Source organism: Rattus norvegicus, chromosome 4 (assembly GCF_036323735.1).
Source record: "Rattus norvegicus strain BN/NHsdMcwi chromosome 4, GRCr8, whole genome shotgun sequence".
NCBI classification, from domain to species: Eukaryota; Metazoa; Chordata; class Mammalia; order Rodentia; family Muridae; genus Rattus; species Rattus norvegicus.
The window spans coordinates 183,914,343-183,937,784 of record NC_086022.1 but is presented as its reverse complement, the minus strand read 5'-3'; the positions used below and the strand labels follow the sequence as shown (position 1 = coordinate 183,937,784).

At 41.7% G+C, this 23,442-nt stretch overlaps 1 protein-coding gene across 3 annotated transcripts in view; it reads right to left on the bottom strand.

Moving 5' to 3' along the window:
• Window positions 1-941: 941 nt before the first annotated feature.
• Etfbkmt (electron transfer flavoprotein subunit beta lysine methyltransferase) overlaps window positions 942-23,442 on the bottom strand; it is a 65,025-nt gene continuing 42,524 nt past the window's right edge. For all 3 annotated transcript variants that reach the window (XM_039107724.2, XM_039107725.2, XM_063286196.1), the window contains 2 exons: window positions 2,274-2,364; window positions 942-2,188 (listed from right to left, as the gene is read on the bottom strand). In XM_039107724.2, coding sequence (XP_038963652.1) covers window positions 2,146-2,188; window positions 2,274-2,364 — 134 coding nt within the window. In that variant the 3' untranslated portion in view covers window positions 942-2,145. The remainder of the gene's footprint in view (window positions 2,189-2,273; window positions 2,365-23,442) is intronic.

Here is a 23,442-nt window from a genome sequence, read left to right as displayed (position 1 = left end):
GCTAACTGCTTATTCTGGCTTCTGTAAACTTGCTTAATGCTATTTGCTTGTTATCTTACATCTGAAGAAGTGAAATAATTGTGTAATTGTGGGCTTTGCCGAAAAAAAACATACCTCCCAGCTTCAGTTAAGGTTTTAGTCCTGATTCTAATGAAAGTGCTGTGTGTCAATTCAGTAGTGTTCAGAGAGTCTTTCTGGTCTGAAACTCCATAGCAATACCTGCACCCCATTTTCAACCTATTCCTTGCAATTAAAGAAGGAAGGAAGGAAGGAAGGAAGGAAGGAAGGAAGGAAGGAAGCAACCAGGAACCAGTCAGATTCTTATGTTAGCTGGAAAGTGAGAATCTTACATTAGGTATTTATATTAGGAATATTATATAGGTATTACATCAAGATAGCAAAATTAAATAAATTTATTTACTTCATGGACAGAGATGGGCTGTGATCTAAGGACAATATCTGCTCTGTCTATGTAGGGGCTGGGGTTTATGTATGGTCATGTCGTTTGGGAAGAGGAAGGGTTGAGTGAAGCTAGCAACAAGGAATTGTCACAGAGCTGGAGAGATGGTTGAGCAGTTAAGAGCACCAACTATTCTTCCAGAGGACCAACACACATGGCAGCTAACAACCATTTGTAACTCTAACTTTCAGAAATCTAATGTTGTCTTCTGGGATCCCTGGGCACCAGGCATACATATGGTACAGAAGTACACATGAAAGCAAAACAAATAAATAAATACAGAAAAATTTTCATGTAAAGAGTTTTAATCAGCTGAGCAAGTGGTACACACCCTTAATCTCAGCCTAGGCAGAGGCAGAAGCAGATTGGATCTCTTGAGTTTGAGGCTAGCCTGGTCTACATAGTGAATTCCAGGATGGCCAGAGCTATATACTGAGACCCTGTCTCAAAAACAAAAACAAAACAAACAAAATCAAACAACTTTAATTCCTAAATAAATAAGATTTATTTATTCTTTTTCGGGGGGAGGGGGTGCAGTGAACTTTATTGATGGTATTAAAGAGAAGGGAGCACTCCCTAGGTCCCTCCTGTTATTATGGGGGTCTGGGATGGAATTGTGAGGGAGATGCTCAGTGTTGGGGGCTGAGTTGGGATGGGGACTCCTCAGCAACTGAGGGCCTGTCTCTTGCTCTCGGTATCCTTGCTGGGCTGGGGTGGGTGGTCCAGGGTTTCTTACTCCTTGGAGGTCATGTAGGCCATGAGGTCCACTACTGTTGCTGTAGCCATATTCATTGTCATACCAGGAAATGAGCTTTACAAAGTTGTCATTGAGAGCAATGCCAGCCCCCAGCATCAAAGGTGGAAAAGTGGAAGTTGCTATTGAAGTCGCAGGAGACATCCTGGTCCTCAGTGTTGCCCAGGATACACTTTAGTGGGCCCTCAGATGCCTGCTTCACCACCTTCTTGATGTCAACATACTTAGCAGGTTTCTCCAGGCGACATGTCAGATCCACAACAGATACACTGGGGGTAGGAACATGGAAGGCCATGCCAGTGAGCTTCCTGTTCAGCTCTGGGATAACCTTGCCCACAGCCTTGGCAGCACCAGTGGATGCAGGGATGATGTTCTGGGCAGCCCTACAGCCATTACACCACAGCTTTGCAAAGGGTCCATCCACAGTCTTCTGAGTGGCAGTGATGGCATGGACTGTGGTCATGAGCCCTTCCATGATGCCAAAGTTATCATGGATGACCTTGGCCAGGGGCTAAACAGTTGGTGGTGTAGGATGCATTGCTGACAATCTTGAGGGAGTTGTCATATTTCTTTTAGTTCACACCCATCACAAACATGGGGGCATCGCCAAAGGGGCAGAGATGATGACCCTTTTGGCCTCACCCTTCAAGTGAGCCCCAGCCTTCTTCATGGTGGTGAAGATGCCAGTAGACTCCATGACATTCTCAGCCCCAGCATCACCCCATTTGATGTTAATGGGATCTCGTTCCTGGAAGACGATGATGGGCGCATAGGTAGTCATACTGGAACTTGTAGACCATGTAGTTGAGGTTAAAGAAGGGGTCATTGATGGCAACATTGTCCACTTTGCCAGATGCAGAGGAGAAGGCAGCCCTGGTAACCAGGCACCCAATCGGGCCAAATCCTTTTACACTAACCTTCACCATCTTGTCTATGGGACAAGGCCGGCACTGCACAAGAAGATGCGGCTGTTTCTGGAACAGAGAGGAGTGGAGAGTGAGATTTATTTATTCTTATTATATATGCATGAATGTTTTGTCTGCTGGTATGCATGTGTACCTCAAGTCTGCTGCTCCTGGAGGAGGCCAGAAGATGTCAGATCGCATGAAATTGGAGCCATCATGAAGTTTCTGGAAACTGAACCAGAGTCCTATGGAAAAGAAACTATTGCTGTTGAGTCTAAGGCATTTTGAGTTAACACTCATTAAGTTTGACTTTTTCAATAAATACTTATAAACATAATATTTGGGAGACAGAGGCAATAGAATCCCTGCAAGTTTGAGGCTAGCCTAGTATTTCATATTGAAATACTGACTCAAAACAACAAAAAAAAATATAATTTCATTTGTACCAAGTTTCAGGAATGAAATGAGGAAACCAATACACTGGTGGGAGGGGCTCAGTCAACTTTAGTTATAGATTGACTCCTTCAAACAATATTGCTCCAAAAGTCCTAAACTATGCACTTCATCATTAAAGTTTGTTCCAGCCTGTACCTGACTCTCGAGTGCATCTACTCATCCTTTCCCCTGATCAATAAAGTCACTGACTTGGCCTCATTTTTATTCCCTGCAAGTCTTTTCTGTGATATTATGTCAAAAATCCCACTGCAGGCAGCTAAGAAGAATTTCTCAGGGGTCTTCACAGGCTGTATCAACAGTATCACTAAGCTGTGTTTGGTGTTGCTGCCAAACACAGTTGTTTGGTGAATATATGTATTCATTGTGTGTGTGTGTGTGTGTGTGTGTGTGTGTGTGTGTGTGTGTGTGTGTGTGTGTGTGTGCTTCTGATACTGCTTCCTCTACCTCCTTAGATTATAGGTATGCTGGGATTACAGGTGGGCATTGCAAGAAATATTCTCAGAGTCACAGAGAAAGAGATCATCACTTGATTAAGTCACCTCAGAAAGGCAAACTACACTTCTGATGAGATTTTCAAGCCACAGAAGTGAAGTCACACACACACTAGGTAGAATCACCTTTGTTCTTCATGCAGGAGGAGCTTGGTTGGAGCTTGGTTGTTTCTCTTTGTCTAAGGTTCAACCTCATGCTCTATACCTGATCAACAAAATTACTTGAAAGAATGGGGGCTGGTAATCATTTCAGGATGGTCACATCTGGCTTAACATTCCTTTAGTAAAGGAAACTAGTCATGCTATTGTTTTATAGAATTGATTAAATCTCTTTAGAAGTCATTGAATTAAGTAAATAAGACTGGGAATCTAAGTGTTCAGCAGTAAGAGAGAAGGGGTAAGCACTTTTTTAAAAACCGTTTTACAAGATACATTGATTATCCAACATTTCTTACAATATTACCACACCTGGGGTGGAAAAAAATGTTAAACTGAAAGAATAAAGATTTTAAACTATCCCACTGACCCTGCTGTGAGGACAAGTGCACCTCCCAGCAAAGAATAACATAACATGTTTTGGGGAAATAGCCTGGCCGTAGAATAACCATCCTGAGAAAAACAAGAACTAGGGTCAGCTTGCCCCAGAAGCAGGGTGGCCTAGAGTTGAACTGAGCCCAAGTTAGATCATGTGTGCCAATGTGAACAAACCAATGAAATTGCTTTGTGTGACTGTTGCCAACTGCCTATGTAATTTTCCCTATAAATACCTTCCCCTAATTAGGCTCGGGGTCGACTCCTCTGTCTCCTGTGTGAGATCCGTGTCGTCCCCAGAGCTCTGGTTCCTCAAATACACCTCTTGTTCATTACATCAAGACCGGTTCCTCATGAGTTCTTGGGGAGTTGCATTGTCTCGAGATTTGAGTGGGGGTCTTCCCCACCCCGCTGGTCTTTCAAAACTAGAGTAAAGTTGCTAGAAAAATAGAACATCCCCTGGTGTACTTTTTTCACTGGCTGAGCAATAGTAACACTTTACCACACTGTTTCTCTTTGTATTCCCTCCCAATCGAACTATATTATGTGTGCTGCTGAGGAGTTTTCATGAGAGCAAACTGCTTAAACATGGCTTTAAGCCAATAGGAAGTCCTTACTAGCCAGCCCACGACTACATTGGGTGCTTGGGATCCTGGTGTAACACTGACACTTGCTCAGCATGCGCTTTTAAGCACAAAACACATGTTCTGGGTTGACATACTTGGATTAACAAGAACAGTTAGCCAGAAGCAGAGCTACTGAGGCAAAAACTCTTTGATGGATTAGGTCTTTGTTTTCATTTTTGGCCAGTAGAATTGTCTATGTGCTGAGTTTTGCAGCCTGAATGGCACTTCCGCCATAGAATCAGTTGTGCCAAGATCTAGGGGCTTACCACTGTCTGAGACTGTGTTATAATATAATGATGCTAAATACAATAAAGCCTATCCTCAAAGAAAAATATATTCTCCTTTAGACTACTGTATGCCTGATGCCCAAGGTTGACAGAGGAAAGAATTGAATCTCCTGAAATTGGAGTTACAAATGGCTGTGTGTCATCATGTAGATGAATGTTGACTCATCAGATGTTCTTTAATTTCTTTCTTCTTTTCCCTCCTTCCTTTCATTTTTTAAATTATAGTGATGATGATGGTGGTGGTGGTGGTGGTGGTGGTGGTGGTGGTGGTGGTGGTGGTGGTGGTGGTGGTTGTGGTGGTACTAATGCTACTAATAATAATGATGATGATAGTGTTTTGAGGTCAGGGTCTTACTATAGAGTACTAGATGGCATGCATGGAACTTGCTATGTAGACCGAACTTTGCTTGAACTCACAGAGATCCACCTGCCTCTGCCTTCCACATACTGGAACTAAGCCAGCCCATGGATGAGCCAGAGGCATGTGTCATCACCTCTGCCCTTTCCTTTCCTTTCTCCTCCCTCCTTCCCTCTCTTCCTCCCTCCCTCCTTCTTCCCTCCCTTCCTTCCTTTGTTCCTTCCTCCCTTGCCACATCAAGCCTAGTAGAATCTATGTGACAAGTTCCATAGACTAAGGTGAAAACTTCAAAGGATGGAGGCCTCCTGGAATGGGTTGTAGAACTCTAGGGCAGAACAATATATTGAGCTGTAGTTCTCGTGGCAATTTATCTGTTTTTATCTTCTCCTGTTCCCTTTCCACGTTTACGAGATGTTCCTGATAGCCTAGGCTGAGATTTTAAGCCAGAAAAATCCCTTAAGATGGGGTCAGCAGCCATGACCTTATCTGCGCTTTACTTCATAAATCATTTTAAAAAATTACAAAGTAGTATTATAATAAAAACCTTACCCAACAATAAAATTTTATATGGCTATATGTGTGTCATCAGAAGTGGGCTTTGGTGTATGATAAAGAAAGCCTTAAGTTAAAAAAAGAATTAAAATAGTTTACATTTATACCTTGGAGATTCATAAAAATTAGGTAGTATATGTAAAACAATAACTGACCATAAAAATTTATTACCTTGTTCTTGGAGATATACCATTAGTCTTGGATGATTTTGCGCTTTACTGTGCCAAATGACAATGATGTTATCAATCCTATCCATGATTGCTACACTAAACACATCTTCTAAGATTTTTAATACCTGTTTCATTATGTCTAAAAATCCTTGCTTGAGAGCTGCAACATACACTTAGATCCAAATCTCCTCTGTGTTTGTGTCTGTTTGTCACCTCCGAATCCTTATCCACCTAGCCTTCAAGGACTCCTAGGGACCCCCATATCTGACTGGGGTGGTTCGTGGCACTCCCTCCCTTTTCTGTCTCTACTTTTCTCCTTCCTTCTACCTTCTTTATTTCTCCCTCTCTCTTTCTACTTTTAATTTTTTAATTATGTTTTTAAAGATTTATTTATCTTATGTGTATGTGTGTTTTGCCTATGTGTATCTATATGTGCACTATGTGTATACCTAGTGTCCTTAAAGGTCAGAAGTGAATGTTGGATTCCATGGAAACTGGAGTTATGGGTTGTTATTAACCACCATGTGGGTGTTAGGAAAAAAACCCAGTTTCTCTGTATGGAGGTCATGTATCATCACTTCTACAGTTTATTGGTCAAAGTAAGTCATAAGACTGGCCCAAGATTCAAGAAATGGTTGTTGGGTAACTAATACCTATATTCCCAGGACTCACAGGACTAAGCAGGAGGAATTCAAGTCTAGTTTCAAGATATGGTAAATTTTAGATCAGCCAGAGATACAGAGTAAGACTGTTTAAAGTACCCCTACACCCCAAAAGGGGACAAATATGAAAGAACAGATTCTATTTTTGAAAGATATAGAAATAGTTGGTAGTCCTATTTAATCCTCCCTAACTATAACACATATATACCACCTGACATCATTTCTAAAACAGCTGCACTGGGTTAGAATCCAATCTATTTAGATCTTGTATCATTTTAATTTCCCTTAATCTAGAATGGCTCCTTTTCTATTATTTATCTTGTGTGACATTGTTGTTGTTGTTGTTGTTGTTGTTGTTGTTGTTTTTGTCATTAGCACTATTATTACTATATTGTAGCATGTCTTTCAACTTGTGTTTGTCTGATATTTCCTTAGAATCTATTCCATTAGATTCAGATTTTTCTGGCTTTTTATTTGCTTCTTAAATTTTTCTTATTTAATTTCAAGGCAGAGTTTCTCTTGGTATCCCTGGCTGTCTTTAAACTTGCTCTGTAGACCAGGCTGGCCTTGAACTCAGAGATCCACCTGCTTCTGGCTCTGGAATGATTGGATTAGAGGTGTGCACAACCAACACCACCAACTGTTTCTAATTTTTTATTGTTTTGAGTTTATATATTTTGTGTGAATATGTGTGCATATGCACACAACACAAGCATAGAAGTCAGAGGACAAGTTGTGGGACTTAGTTCTCTCCTTCTACAATGAAGATAGAATTTTTTAACTTATTGGCAAGCACCATTACTTGATGAACCATCTTGCCAGCTCATGATTTCATACTTCATATATTTAAGAAATGGTAACACTATACTTCCATATGATATCTCTTAGAATTATTTTCTTTATATGCTTTTCTAAGGATAATTAAAGAACAAAGTAATATATTTCTAGTCAGCATTTACATGAAGCAAATTTTTATCTACAAGAGCTGGCTGGGAAACCACTCTGTTTTGTGAGTGAGTGTGGGTATGTGTGTGTATGTGTGTGTGTGTGAGAGAGAGAGAGAGAGGGAGAGAGAGAGAGAGAGAGTCGTTCGTTCCACAGTGTATATGTAGAGATCAGAAAACAACTGGGTGGTTTCATTTCTCTTCTTTACAATTATTCCAAGGATCAAATTCAAGTCACCAGGCTTGCTTAGCACTTGTCTTTACCCACTGTTGTTGTAAAATATAAAAAAAATAAAGGAATATAGTTGTCTTTTATCCTGCTGGATCCAGCACCACAGTGCCCCAAGATATCTGCTAGATATCTTGACAGAAAGATATCCCAGTTCCTCGGCGGCCCAGTGTCTCCTGCCACCACACACTTTCCTACACTCAAACTGTCACATAAAAGAACACACAACACAATAATCTTAGATCCAATTGATAAAATATAATTGCCCACTTAAACATACAAAACCCAGTAACAACCATCCCTTAGGAACATTGATAACAACCTGTAAATACACAGAGCAGAATCTCAACGTCACCTGCCATATTGTCCTGCCACTACTTCTCCCCCTTTCTCTCTCCCTCCTGTCTCTTTTCTGTTCTGGTCTCCTCCTCTTCCTTCAGACTTCTCTCCCGCCCATCCTTCCTTCTCCTCCAATGACAGGCCTCCTTCAATCCTGTACCTGCCCCTCACCTGTACTTTACAAGTTCAATGGGGAGAATGTTCTGGTGAAGTCACCTGATTCCTGAGTATGTGACTAAGCAGCTGTCCTTGGGGCAGTGGAATTAGCAGCAAAATACAGATAACTTCAGGGCAAACCACAACAACCCACAGGCAGTGCCATCTTGCGAATCCCAAGATCTGTCTCTTAATTTTGAGTTACTATGTTGAGATCATGTAAAATTGGTACATAAAGATTGAAGATAAGGGCTAGAGAGATGGCTCAGGGGTAGAGGAGTTCAACCTCGAATGGTTGGAAGAAGGGGTATTTAAAGGAAAAAACATACTGAATCACAAGGAAGAACCTTCTGTTTCTCATGATTGTTCTTTAAGATTTTAGTCTAACTTTATGGTTAACCAGTTCCTGCTATTATGGTCAGCTGCTGTTATGGTTAGCTAGTTTCTGGAACAAAGTGGCTGAACCAGCTGGTGCAATTATTCTTTCTGTGGTCAGCTAGTTCCTGGAATGGGCAGTTCCAGGGCCTGAATATTTTTCTTTCTTTTGGCTTCAACTTTTGTCTAGGGGGCAATTTTAAACTTTTTCCTTTCACATACACTGTAGCTATCTTCAGACACACCAGAAGAAAGCATTGGATACCATTACAAATGGCTGTGAGCCACCATATGGTTGCTGGGAATTGAACTCATGACCTCCGGAAGAATAGTCAGTGCTCTTAACCTCTGAGCCATCTCTCCAGCCTAAAATAAATAAATCTTAAAAAAAAAAAAAGAGAGAGAGAGAGAGACACAGAGACAGAGACAGAGACAGAGACAGAGACAGAGACAGAGACAGAGACAGAAAAGGTACTGGTATATGCATATGGTAGTTTTTACAGAGACAGGTTGCAGAAAGAAAAAGTTAGACACAGATGAAGACAGAACAAACCAGAAGATGAGAAGTAGCCAGAAGACTAGAACAAACTGCCAAAGTTAGTATGAGATCAAGCAAAGCAATTCAGGCAGAAGTGGAAAGAAGCCAGATCGAATCAGTCAGCTTGATGAAGCCTGCTAGCTTAATTGAAACTCTTTTGTTTCATGCCTGCCAGCCATCCCATATTGCTGACATAAAAACAGCTTGACTGTAAACACAGAAAAATAGTTTGGCTCAGGCCAAGGTCAAGTTGACTGTATACTCTAAGGCTTATTATTGTATTATTGAAAATTCCACAACTGTAGCCTTTACTCAGGACCCATAAGAATAGAGGTCAACCTGAACTGTTTTATGTCTTAATTATTAAAATTACTTGGAAAAGTGCTGACCACTCTGCAGCCTTCCCTGCACCCACTTATGAATTCATCATGGTTCTTTCCCTATGTAAACTAGTCCTGGAAAATGTTCAAGGCCTTAATTTTTCAGTTCCTGAGTCTGAGCTATGGCCCTGATCGATCAGTCTTGGGGTGTGCATTCAATAGACCAGCCCTATTTAACTGATATCACTGTCTGAGTGGATTGTGCAGCAGTTCCCAGATGTCAACAAGCTTAGAAGATTATATTGTATAAGAGGATAGAAGCTTCCAGGCCTAGGACTAGGGATATTTAGAACTGAGAAAGAAATGCTCTGGATTCAGCACAAACTGTGTATTCAAACAGTTTGGATAGAGTTCTCATCTCAACCCTACATCAGAGGAAGGAAAAGAGACATTTACAGCCTAGGATTTGTGACACCAGGAGTAACCTGCTCATGTTAATAATTTAATTCTCTCTGCCTGATACTAAAACCATAAATAGGCAATAAAATACTCAGATTAAGATTACTGGAGCCGGGGCTGGGGATTTAGCTCAGTGGTAGAGCGCTTACCTAGGAAGCGCAAGGCCCTGGGTTCGGTCCCCAGCTCCGAAAAAAAGAACAAAAAAAAAAAAAAAAAAAAAAAAAAAGATTACTGGAGCCTAGGCTGGTAGCATCAAGTCAGCAGTTCCTATGAGGAAGGGTTCCAAGATTGCTATTTGTAGATTAAGGTAAGTACTGTTTACACAGCCAGTCACACTCAGGCACTAGTTGTCATGAGCCCTGAGTATATCTACCATGACTAAAAGATTATTGTAAAGAGTTCAGAATTGGCTGTAGGCATGGATGTAGATGGGTCATCTTTAGTTGTCATGGTCAAAATGGAGCCTTCTTTTGGAAAAAACATAAGTACGGCAGCCATGATAGTTGTTATGGTTCCCTAGACTGGAACACACAACTTGTGGAACACCACACTTTTAATCACCAAGGAAACAGCTATTCAAAAAGATACAACTATAGGCATTAAGATAAATAAAGCTGGCAAATAAAGAAACAGTCCATGAAAATGAAAGAACCAGAGTTGGGGTCAATCTAAGGCCAGTGGGAAAGTTCCACTGCAAACCTCCAAGCACAAAGACCCATCCCTTCCAGGGAGTAGTTAATTCCCCGAGCAACTGCAAACCAAACTGTCAAACAAAGCCACCTGTAACTTCCAACCATCCCCCCTGGAAAGTCCAGAACAGTCCACTGATCATGAATCAACTGGAGGTCACTTTGCCCCATCAATAATACCCTGCCTAGTTACCAGTTGTTTGCAAGGTATATAACTCCCTATCAGAGTCTGCGCGGGGTCATCTCTCCTTGAAGTGGGAGGACCCTGACGTATTGAAATTAAACTCCTCTTGCTCTTGCATCCATCACTGTCTCCGTGAGTCTCATTCAAGAGGTTCAATTCAGATCTCACAAAATATACATACCATGGGGTTTTATATATGTAATTGGTGACTGGAGATGATAGTTCATCATTAAGAACACTGGTTGCGGGTGGATAGGTAGGGCAAAACCCTCTTAGTGAAAGAACCAAAGTTGGGGCCAATCTGGGGCCAGTGGGAAAATTCCCAACACAAACCTCTGAGCACAAGGACCCCTCCCTTCTAGGAAGAAAAAAGATGGTTTACTTCCTGGAAAAGCTCAAGCCAAACCATCACACAATACCTTTGGCTTCCAACCAACACCCCATTGGGAAAGTCTTGAACAGTATACTGAGTCTGATCTGAATGCTGTTTTGATCCAACAAATGCGCATAGTACCCTGCCTAATTACTATTATTCAAATAATATTAAAAATTATTATTCAAATATTACAAATTCTGCCCCAGTTGTTTGCAAGGTATATAACCCCCTGTTAAAATCTGCTCAGGGGTCATCTCCCCTTGAAATGGGACAACCCCAACATGTCAGAATGATTAAACTCCTCTTGCTTTTGCACCAATCACTGCCTCTTTGAGTCTCATTCAAGAGGTTCAGATGGGACCTCACAAGAAAAGAAAGGGGGGTATGGGAGTTTGGGGATAACATTTGAAATGTAAATTTTAAAAATCCAATAAAAAAAGAACACTGGTTGCTCTCCCATTTAAATAACTATTATTATATATACAAAGCAGTTTTTCAAGTATGTGATGGTTTATATATGTTTATCTCAGGGAGTGGCACCATTTGGAGGTGTGGCCTCATGGGAGTAGGTTTGTCACTGTGGGTGTGGGCTTTAAGAAACTATTCCTAGCTGCCTAAAGGTCAGTATTCTGCTAACAGCCTTCAAATGAAGATATAGAACTCTCAGCTCTGCCTGCACCATGAATGCCTGAATGATGCCATGTTCTTGCCTTTATGATACTGGACTGAACCTCTGAATCTGTAAGCCAGCCTCAACTAAATGTTGTCTTTTTAAAGAATTGCCTTGGTCATGGTATCTATTCACAGCAGTGAAACCCTAAATAAGACAAAGTATATGTGTTATCCTCAAATATGAGATTATTAGTGAAAGAATAAAGATTTTAAACTATCCCCCACTGACCCTGCTGTGAGGACAAGTGCACCTCACAGCAAAGAATAACATAACATGTTTTAGGGATGTAGCCTGGCTATAGCCACCACAAACCATCTGGCCTCAATAAGGCCGGACTCAACAGTCCTGAGAAAAATGAGAATTAGGGTCAGATTGCCCCAGAAACAGGGTGGCCTAGAGTAGAACTGAGCCCAAGTTACAAACCAAAGAAATTGCTTTGTGTGACTGTTGCCAACTACCTATGTAATTTTCGCTATAAATCCCTTCCCCTAATTGGGCTCGGGGTCGACTCCTCTGTCTCCTGTGTTGTAGGACCCCCTCTCAGGAGACCCCACTCTAGTCGCAGGATTGTACTCCCCACAAGAAACTCGAGAGACCGGTTCTTGATGTAAAGCACACAAGGCAGTTTATTATCAGAGCTCTGGGACGGCTCGTATCTCACACAGGAGACAGAGGAGTTGACCCCAAGACTTGAAATTTAAGGATTTTTATAGGGGAAGGCAAGGGGATTTGGCGTGGTTATACTTGATTGGTTAATTCATACATCAGCAAGGGAAATGGGTACAAGGTCATATCAGCAAGCAGTACGTGCGGGCTGGAATGTTCATAATGTAGGAGAGCGTCTTATCTCTATTTGTAGAGCAGGGAGTTTGGTAGTGGCTAGCTAGTTCCTGGAACAATCCCATGACCTTGTTTTCAGGCTTGTCCGGGCATATCTCAGGCCCGGTTTGTCTTGTCTCTTTGTCTACTGTTCTTTTGTAGTTTTTATGAAGTTTTTATTTTAATTTCTTCAGTGTGAGATACGTGTCGTCCCCAGAGCTCTGGTTCCTCAAATACACCTCTTGTTTATTACATCAAGACTGGTTTCTCGTGAGTTCTTGGGGGTTGCGTCATCTCGAGATTTGAGTGGGGGTCTTCCCCACCCCGTGGTCTTTCAATTAGAAGGAACAGACTAGGACGTCAAATTTCAATATGGTAGTACAATGCCAGGAATACTGATGGCTGGCAGTATTTACTAGACATAATAGGTACAATAAGACTAGAAGAAAATATGCTATAAAGCAAATCATTGAGTCACCAGGCAAGTTTTCAGAAGGATTCATGTGGAGAGCTTTTGGGGCCAGTTGGCAGAATTTTGACATTGAGCCAGGACAAGGAAGTAGGCTTCTCTAGGCAGGAATTTGACATTGGGCCAGGACAGGGAAGTAAGCTCACAGAGGAATCTGATTTTAGGGTAGAACGAAGAAGTAGGCTTCAGGCAAGATTGTGACTTTGGGCTAGGACAGGGAAGTAGGCTCAGATACCTCAGTCTTCCTGATAAGCCCCTAGAAACAGTGATCACAGGACTTTGTTTATTGCCTTGCTTTTTCCTTGACTATTTGTGTTTATTGTCTCACTTGTCCCCTTAAACTAGAACTGGCCTTATAATTTGCATGGTACAAAAGCAGATTGGGAACAAATAAACCTGCCTCAGCCTCAGAACTGTCTGGGGTCATGCTACAATGTGGCCTAATTTTTTTCTTTTTAATCCTCCCCCCTGTGCTGGAGAGCCTGTTGACTGACTGAGCTGGCTTGGTCAGATTCACACACATGAGGAAATAGGTTCTTTTTTACAACAGTGTGGAAAATTGTTTGTTTCTATTTTATGTGAAGTTTATGTTGGATCCTTATCTACATGGATAAGGAAGCATCTCATTCTCTTGTTGAGCAGTAAAGTTTTATAGCACCAGTTGTTTTTAAGATTGACCACTTGTGGCAGATCTCTAGAGTTCCAGGACAATCAGGGATACACGGAAAAATTCTTTCTCAAAACAAACAAACCAAACCAAACCAAACTGGTATTGCCCATTTGTAGGTATAAGTAGGCACACCTAGAAACCACCAAATATAGTCAAACTCCATTGATAAGAAATAGCAGCTTTAATGAAAAACTGTCAAACTGCCTTGGAGAGTAGAGAATAGCAGCCTAGATGGGAAAGTTTTTTGGGCTGTACAGAGGCAAATAGGATTGTACATGGAATGGCCAGGTGGTTACCTTGGGGACTCTGGAGATGTACCTGTTGTGGTCAGAGCATTCGAATGCCAACTGTTGGGATTGAAGGAGTAAAATTTAAGTACCTGTAATTAAAAAGCACAAAATCTATAGTCAAGTAGAAAATGGAAAGAAACAGAAAGAGGTAGGCCTGAACATTCCTGGACAAGCCTGAAATAAGGCTGCCAAGTCATCAGAGAAAATAGCTGACCATAAAGGATAAACAATCTCCACAAGGCCGTGGACCATCTGGAATCGCCCACTCTCCCCTTCCTCCCAACCCCTCTGAGGTTAACTTGACCGCCTGCTGACCAAAATAAACTGCCCTACCACGTCGCTGGAATGTTAAATTACACGTACTACTTGCTGATGTAATCGAGCGCCAAAATTAGCCCACCACTGCTTGAATCAGCCAATTATGTGTAACCTCGCCAAACTCCCTAACTTTTCCTATATAAACCCCTGATTTCTGAGCTTCAGGGTCAACTCCTCTGTCTCTGCGTGAGACACGAGTTGGCCTGGAGCTTCGTCATTAAACTGCCTCTTGCTTTTACATCAAGCCGGTCTCTCGTGTTTCCTGGGGTGCGCTATCCTGAGACTCGAGTGAGGGTCTTTCAGGATCAGGAGACATTGCCCAAAAAATTGCCATCAGCATCACTCTGCCATTTGGGAAATCCTGTCTTGGAGTCCTAACCGTGGTAAGGTTCCATGGTTCATTAGGAGTTAGCCTTTAGGCACATCCAACCCGTGGCATGCATCCCAAGATAACTATTAATGTGGTTCAACACATTTGCAGTCACATTGCAAGGTCAAAAAAGTTAAACACCAGCTGGACAGATGGCTCAGTGGGTAAAAGTGTTTTTCACTGAGTCAAACAACATGAGTTTGATCCCTGAAATACATGGTGGAAGGAAAGATCCAAGTCCTGCAAGTTATCCTTTGACCTTTACAACAAGAGCACACACACACACACACACACACACACACACACACACACATTGTAAATGTAAAAAACAAAATTTTAAATGAGTAAGGTTGGACATGCCTGTTTAAACAACATCACAAGTCACTGGGTCAGTCTCCAAATAGTCAATTTCTTTTGAGATTTCAATGTCTTTGTCTCTACTGATAGGTTAAAGTTGGTCCTTTATGTTTGTTGGCAATTTTTACTGTGGGTTGCAAAATCATCCAAAAATAGTGAGTAGAATACAGTTTCTTTTTTTCCCTATTTTTGGATTAATTTTTTTCTAATTTTTATTTTTGTATATGGTGTTTTGCCCGAATGCAAGTCTGTGCCCAAGAAGGTCAGAGGAGGGTGTCAAATCCCCTGGGACTGGAATTATGCGTTGTTGTGAGGCACTGTGAGGGAGCTAGAAACCACGCTTGAGACCTCAGTCAGTGCTCTTAACCACTGGGCCATCTCATCAGCCTCTTCTTCAGACTCTTGAGGTAGATTCTCACACTGTAGCCAAAGATGTTCCAGAACTCTCTTTGTTGCCTCAACTCATGGCGATCCCTCTGCCTCAGCCTCCTAAGCACTGAGATTACGGGCTAAGCCATTATGTCTGGATGTTTCTCCTTCTGTTCCTGTGAGTACATACACATAAAATGGACATAATTATTCTGTTTATTTATAATTCTTATATTTACATGTCCACATGCATCATGATTTATACTATGAATTGACAGAATACTTTAGAAAAAGTAATTTTGCTAATCTTATATAACCTACCTAGAATAATAAACTTTTTTATTTGGTTCTTTTTTATGTTTGTTTGTTTGTTTTAAGAGTTAAAAGTTTTGGGCTGGAGAGATGGCTCAGCGGTTAAGAGCACTGACTGCTCTCCAGAGGTCCTGAGTTCAATTCCCAGCAACCACATGGTGGCTCACAACCATCCGTAATGGGATCAGATGCCCTCTTCTGGTGTGTCTGAAGAAAGTGTCAGTGTGAATATAAATAAATAAATCTTTAAAAAAAAAGAGTTGAAAGTTTTGAGATGACCTAGCAGCTGACTCAGACAGATACAGACACCCACAGCCAAACAGTGGCTAGAGCTTGAGGACGCCTATGGAAGAATGGAGGAAGGATAACGGGCCCAGAAGAGAATAGTAACTCCACAGGAACAAACCTGGACTCTTGGGGGCTTTCAGAATCTGAAACACCAACCAAAGAACATACATGGGCTGTCCCTAGGCCTCCTCACACATATTAGCAGATGTGCAGCTTGGTCTTTATGTGGGTCTGAACAAGTGGAATGGGAGCTATCCCAAAGCTGTCGCATGTAAATGGGATACGATTTTCTACCTGGGCTGCCTTGTCTATCCTCAGTGGGAGACGCAGTGCCTAGCCTTGCAGAGATTAGAAGTGCCAGAGTTGGGGGATAGCCAATACCCCACAGCTAAGAGGAGAAGGGACGAAGGGGTGAGGAAGGATTGTGGGAGGGGGTGACCAGGAAGGGGGCAGTGAGCGGGATACAAAGCGAATAAGTAAAAAAAAATTTTTTTTGATTAAAAAAATAGTTCTGGGATGAGTGTGGTGATGTACACCTTTAATCCCAGCACCTGGGAGACAGGCAAATTGCTATCTGAGTTCGAGGCTAACCTGGTCTATAGAGCAATTTCCAGGACAACGAGGGTTACACAGAGAAACCCTGTCTTGAAAAAAAAAAAAAGTTTTGCTAAGCATGGTGGTTCACATCTTTAATCCTAACACTTGGGAGGCAGAAGCAGGCAGATCTCTGTGAGTTCAAGGCTAACTTGCTCTGGTTTGCAGAATTCACAGGCTATATACAGTGAGACCGTGTTTAAAATCAAATAAACAGAGTTTAAATATTTATATCAGCAAATATACTTATTATATATAATATTAGATTTCACTGAATATATATATATATTCATATTCATTTTCACTACCCCTACCTGCACCTGTCCCACTGCTTCTCAAGCAAAAGACCAGAAGGGACTCCTATTCTAACTTACAAGCAGATTTTATACATTTTTTAAAAAGAGGAAAGATTACACTAAGAGCAACTATGCACGTGGTGATGGGTAGCTAGGCTGACCTCTTGGCTGATTGGCTGGGCCAACATCGGATCATCCTGGGGGAGTGCCTTCATTCCCCAGAGGGTCCATATGGCCTTTGGCCAGTACATTTTAAAGTTTTTCTGAGAAGTGTTTTGTCAGAGTCGTTTCTGGGAAATCGTCCTGAGACTGGGAACATGAAACTCTCCCTTGGGTCCTAACGCCCTTTCCTGGAACCATCTCAGGGTTGGGTCAGAATTGCTTAATCTTATCATTGCACCCCACACTGCAATAAAGTTGTCTTCACATTGCTCCACTTGTAGGAAACAGAGGAGGGTCAAAGGTAGAAAAAAAACTATAACAATATGGGCCAAGCAGAGAAAAGAAAGGAAAATTGACTCTGTTTAAGGACCCTAGTCCTGACCACAAGTCACTTACTATACTCTAGAATATTACTAATAACTTTACATTCCAAGATAAACGATGAATACCATGGACTTCCTAACCCTTCCACTAATAGGAAATTAGAGATAAACCACAAGAAACAGGACCTCTGTTTTTCATGCTGAAAGACGGGCAACCTGTTTTTATACGATCTAAATTGTCAATTGCCATCTAAACTATAAATGTGTTGTTCAATTTGATAACCACTTCTGAGATATTTTCTTGAAGTGCTATTGAAAATATTTCCTTGAAACCAGGTGGTGGCAACACATCTCAGTACTCGGCAGGCAGAGGCAAGTGGATCTCTGTGAGTTCAAGGACAGCCTGGTCTATAAAGTGAGTTCCAGGACAGCCAAGGTTACACAGAGAAACCCTGTCTCAAATGAAAAAAAAAAAAAATCAGAAACTCCAATCTGCCTGCACTGCTTTCTGATGAGATATTAAAGGCAAGCATCAACCATGCCTGGATTCAATATCATTTTAAAAAACGAAACGAGCTTCCCAGATTATATTGCTGATCTTGCATATACTTAAGCATGTCTGATGTGTACACAATAGAATAGAAAAGTGTGGCCTGGAGATTCCACCAGATCTTCCCATTAGGAAAGTGTTTAGCGATCAGCTATAAAATAGCATTATATCCTAGAATAATTTAAGAATTCATGAGATCATGCAAAGATTTACTATGTTTAGCAGTAACATGCTTCAAAAATGATAGTTCCACTATTATTATCGACTACGATATTGGATATCTAGCTATGTCCTTGAGCACTGTTCACTTCTCAGTGAGAGACTAAATAGAAGTGCTTTCCCAAATAAAAAGGTCTGCCGGAGTCCAGGCTCCTTCTGCTTTGTTTGGGTACCCATTATAAGGGTGTATACATCCAGAATCAGGAAAACTAAATTCCAGCTTCAACAAATTTATAGAAGTTTCTTTCCCAGAAATCCCCATCAAAACTTACTCTACATGTAAATAGTTTCAAAATGAGTCCCTTGCCCATGTGCCAGTGAAAGGGCCCACAATTCGATGAAGTACCATACTCCAGTGTTGGACCCTCCGGGGCTTCCTCAGTGTTTGCTCCCTTGCTGAGTCTTGCTGATGCATGTGGAAACTTCTGTTCTTAACAAAGGAACATCTTGGCCTTTTCTGTTTGGCCCACGGGAGGTAACTCTGTTGAGTCAGTTCCTGTTTTTTTGTTCCGGTTTTTATCCTGAGGGCTTAAACTTGTTTTTCCCCTGTGCTTCCTGGGTTTTTCCACTTGGTGGATTGGGGTATATATTCTGTGAACCTCAGTAAAGCTTCGGCATTCTCATAGCACAAATAACCTGAGTCTGGTTTTTTTGTTGAATCCCCTAAGCCTATGTATGCCTGGTTCTCCGTACCATGGCAGCGCGGGTGCCATCACCCCAGTCTCAAAAGCAAAGAGCACTTATTCTGCAGAAAGCAAGCATGCGGGAGTCTACCATGTACCAGGATGGAAGACAAAAGATTTGAGCTTCACGGGCTCAATTTAAAGCTGATTAGGGGAATTCCAGGGAGGAGTAGGTGACCTTTACTCTGATTGGTTTGCTCTTTTTCTAGGGGTTTGGGTGTTTCTGGGATTGGCTAGGGCTCCAGGGACTTTCCCGGAGGAGCCTAGAAACTGTTGCTGACTCATCCTGACTGTTGTTTTTGCCTAAAGCCAGAAGATGAGGCAGCTGATGATTGGCTGCATGCAGGGCTGTGGCTCTTCCTGTGACTGACTTGCACAGGCTTTGTCCAGACTTGCCCAGTTCTGGGAAACAGAACTAGGTCTAGTCTCTCAAACTGCTAGTTTGGAGCCTGTCCCAGAGTCGCCTGGCTTAGTCTTCTCACCAATAAGGAACCAATCTTTGTGGCTGAAGGTATACCATGTGTACTCTTTGGTTGGTGGCTTAGTCTCTGGGAACTCCCAGGGTCCAGGTTAGTTGACACTGGCATTCCATTGAATTCGCTCCTCTGGGGACTAATTCTAATGATGCTTTTTCTTGTCTAATGAAAGTATGGATCACTGAACCCCCATTACCCAAACCAGTGCTGTGCCCTCACTATTAAATAAAGTTGTCGGTGTGTGGTTTTTCCCTGAATTCAAACCTCACTATCGCAAAAATAAATAAAGTGTGTACTGAGTAGAATTCTGAAGAGATGGCTGTAACTGGTCTCAAGATTCAAAGCATTACAAAGGAAGCTAAGATACAGAACCAATAAATTAGTGTACGGGGGGGGGGGGAAGAAAGAAAAACAGCATTTTTTTTTCTCCATCTTTATTAAATTGGGTATTTCTTATTTACATTTCAATTGTTATTCCCTTTCCCAGTTTCCAGGCCAATATCCCCCTAAACCCTCCTCCTCCCCTTCTATATGGGTGTTCCCCATTGCCGCCCTCCCCCCAACAACCCCATTCACTGGGAGTTCAGTCATAGCAGGACCAAGGGCTTCCCCTTCCACTGGTGCCCTTACTAGGATATTCATTGCTACCTATGAGGTTGGAGCCCAGGGTCAGTCCATGTATAGTCTTTGGGTAGTGGCTTAGTCCCTGGAAGCTCTGGTTGGTTGGCATTGTTGTTCATATGGGGTCTCGAGCCCCTTCAAGCTCTTCCAGTCCTTTCTCTGAATCCTTCAACGGGGGTCCTGTTCTCAGTTCAGTGGTTTGCTGCTGGCATTCGCCTCTATATTTGCTGTATTCTGGCTGTGTCTCTTGGGAGAGATCTACATCTGGCTCCTGTCGGCCTGCACTTCTTTGCTTCATCCATCTTACCTAGTTTGGTGGCTGTATATGTATGGGCCACATGTGGGGCAGGCTCTGAATGGGTGTTCCTTCAGTCTCTGTCCTAAACTTTGCCTTCCTATCCTCTCCCAAGGGTATTCTTGTTCCCCTTTTAAAGAAGGAGTGAAGCATCTGCATTTTGATCATCCGTCTTGAGTTTCATGTGTTCTATGCATCTAAGGTAATTCAAGCATTTGGGCTAATAGCCACTTATCAATGAGTGCATACCATGTGTGTTTTTCTGTGATTGGGTTACCTCACTCAGGATGATATTTTCCAGGTTCCATCCATTTGCCTATAAATTTCATAAAGGCATTGTTTTTGATAGCTGAGTAATTTTCCATTGTGTAGATGTACCACATTTTCTGTATCCATTCCTCTGTTGAAGGGCATCTGGGTTCTTTCCAGCTTCTGGCTATTATAAATAAGGCTGCTATGAACATGTCTCTTTGTTGTATGTTGGGGCATCTTTTGGGTATATGCCAAAGAGAGGTATAGCTGGGTCCTCAGGTAGTTCACTGTCCAATTTTCTGAGGAACCTCCAGACTGATTTCCAGAATGGTTGTACCACTCTGAAATCCCACCAACAATGGAAGAGTGTTCCTCTTTCTCCACATCCTCGCCAGCATTTGCTGTCACTGGAGTTTTTGATCTTAGCTGTTCTGACTGGTGTGAGGTGGAATCTCAGGGTTGTTTTGATTTGCATTTCCCTTATGACTAAAGATGTTGAACATTTCTTTAGGTGTTTCTCAGCCATTCGGCATTCCTCAGCTGTCAATTCTTTGTTTAGCTCTGAACCCTATTTTTTTTTTTTTTTTTTTTTTTTTTTTTTTTTTTTTGGAGCTGAGGACCGAACCAGGGCCTTGCACTTGCTAGGCAAGTGCTCTACCACTGAGCTAAGTCCCCACCCCCTGAACCCCATTTTTAATAGGGTTATTTGTCTCCCTGCAGGCTAACTTCATGAGTTATTTGTGTATTTTGGATATGAGTCCTCTGTCAGTTGTAAGATTGGTAAAGATCTTTTCCCAATATGTTGGTTGTCATTTTGTCCCAACAACAGTGTCCTTTGCCTTACAGAAGCTTTGTAGTTTTATGAAATCCCATTTGTCAATTCTTGATCTTAGAGCATAAGCCATTGGTGTTTTGTTTAGGAAGTTTTCTCCAGTGCCCATGTGTTCGAGATTCTTCCTCACTTTTTCTTTTATTAGATTGAGTGTATCTGGTTTGATATGGAGGTCCTTGATCCACTTGGAATAAAGCTTTGTACAGGGTGATAAGCATGGATCGATCTGCATTCTTCTACATGCTGACCTCCAGTTGAACCAGCACCATTTGCTGAAAATCCTATCTTTTTTCCATTGGATGGTCTTGGCTCCTTTGTCAAAAATCAGGTGACCATAGGTATGTGGGTTCATTTCTGGGTCTTCAATTCTATTCCATTGGTCTATCTGTCTGTCTCTGTACCAATACCATGCAGTTTTTATCACTATTGCTCTGTAATACTGCTTGAGTTCAGGGATAGTGATTCCCCCGGAAGTCCTTTTATTGTTGAGGATACTTTTAGCTATCCTGGGTTTTTTGTTAATCCAGATGAATTTGCAAATTGTTCTGTCTAACTCTATGAAGAATTGGATTGGAATTTTGATGGGGATTGCATTGAATCTGTAGATTGCTTTTGGTAAAATGGCGATTTTTACCCTCTGTCCGTGGCTTAGTTGACTAAAGTCTTGAAAAACAGCATTTAAAAGTCACGAGTTTTCTATAGCAGAGCCATAAAGAGAGAATCCTACGTAGGGTTAGCCAGGCCCCTTCATGATCCTTTTTGAAGACCCAGTCTCCTCTACAATGACATTCTTACCGTCTTTATGTGTTGTACAGAATGTTCTTGCTGAAGGTCTCCTTAGCTACAGGGACTCCATCTTGTACATAGTCTCCATTTTGTATTAAACTAAATTCTAAGAAACAACTTGCTCTTTCCACCATCTTGGCACCTTTGGAGGCCTGCTGGGAAGAGGACTCCTAAAAAAAACAAGAATGTCTGGAAGGCTGTGGTGCAAGGCCATTTTTGCTGGCTACAAGCAAGGCCTCCAGAACCAAAGAGAGTGCACAGCTCTTCTTAAAATTGAAGGTGTTTATGCCCGAGATGAAACTGAGTTCTACTTAGGCAAGAGGTGTGCCTATGTTCACAAAGCAAAAACAATACAGTGACTCCTGGAGGCAAACCAAACAAAACCAGAGTGATCTTGGGAAAAGTATCTCGGGCCCATGGAAACAGTGGCATGGTTCGTGCCAAATTCCGAAGCAACCTTCCTTCAAAGGCCATCGGACCCAGAATTGGTGTGATGCTATGATGCTGTACCCATCCCAGATTTAAACTAACAAAGAATAAATAAATAAAAGTAGATTTGTGCTCTTGAAAAAAGAAAAAGTAAAAGAGACAACTGAATTTCCAGAAATTGCTTCTGGCCCCAGGTTCCCCATATGAACTGAGGTAGAGATGTCTCTACCTACCCATCCTTTGTTGGTTAGAACGATACAGGACTGAAGCCCAGAAGCTGCTCAAGAAGTTCTGATTGGCTGGTCTCAATCCAGGCCAAGTTATCAGGAAAGCCATCTGAGTTACTGGATGGATACTAATGCACTTCTTAAGGTGCCAGGTGTGAAACCAGTTGGAAACATACGATGTACGTACCCAATTGGTTTCCTCTATTCTTGACTGTACCCCACCTAATTTGTGGGTGTTTTGTTTTGTTTTTGCTTTCAAAGGTTGCTCTGTCCTTCTCTGCCCTCCACTACTGACACTGTATGGATTCTGAACCCAGCTATCTTCCCTGATATATTAGTTTTATGAATAAAGAAACTTTTGTTGGCTTGAACTTGGTTTTCATAGCGGATTATTCCCAAATTCTCAGACCCTAGCATTCTTGTCTGAAAAACAGGCCACAGATTTTCAATTTAGCGGGATTATAGTGAGTATGTCCTGTTGTGGGTCTAGGAATAGCCACACACTGACCACTGAAACACTGATCTCAGATATGATGAAAACTTACTGAATGAAAGGACTCAGAAGCTAGACTGTGACGCTCAGGGCAGGCTTTTTATAGGAAAACCAAGTACAGATGATAAGGGAGGAGCGATATTCCCTTGTGGCTAACTAGACAAAATATTATCAGCTGACATTTAACCTTATTTGTACTAATTGAGGTAAGTAAGGTAGTGGTTAGGGGTTTTCCAGAATATTGAGATAACAGAGCATGAGCAATACAACCATAAAGTTATGGAGAATATCATGTCAGCTACGAATTATTACTTCTACAAAGCGCAATCTGAGAACCTGAACTTAATTTCACCTTATGCACAAAATGGAGACTAAATACAAAATGGCTACAGTCATGTTTAAAGGAGC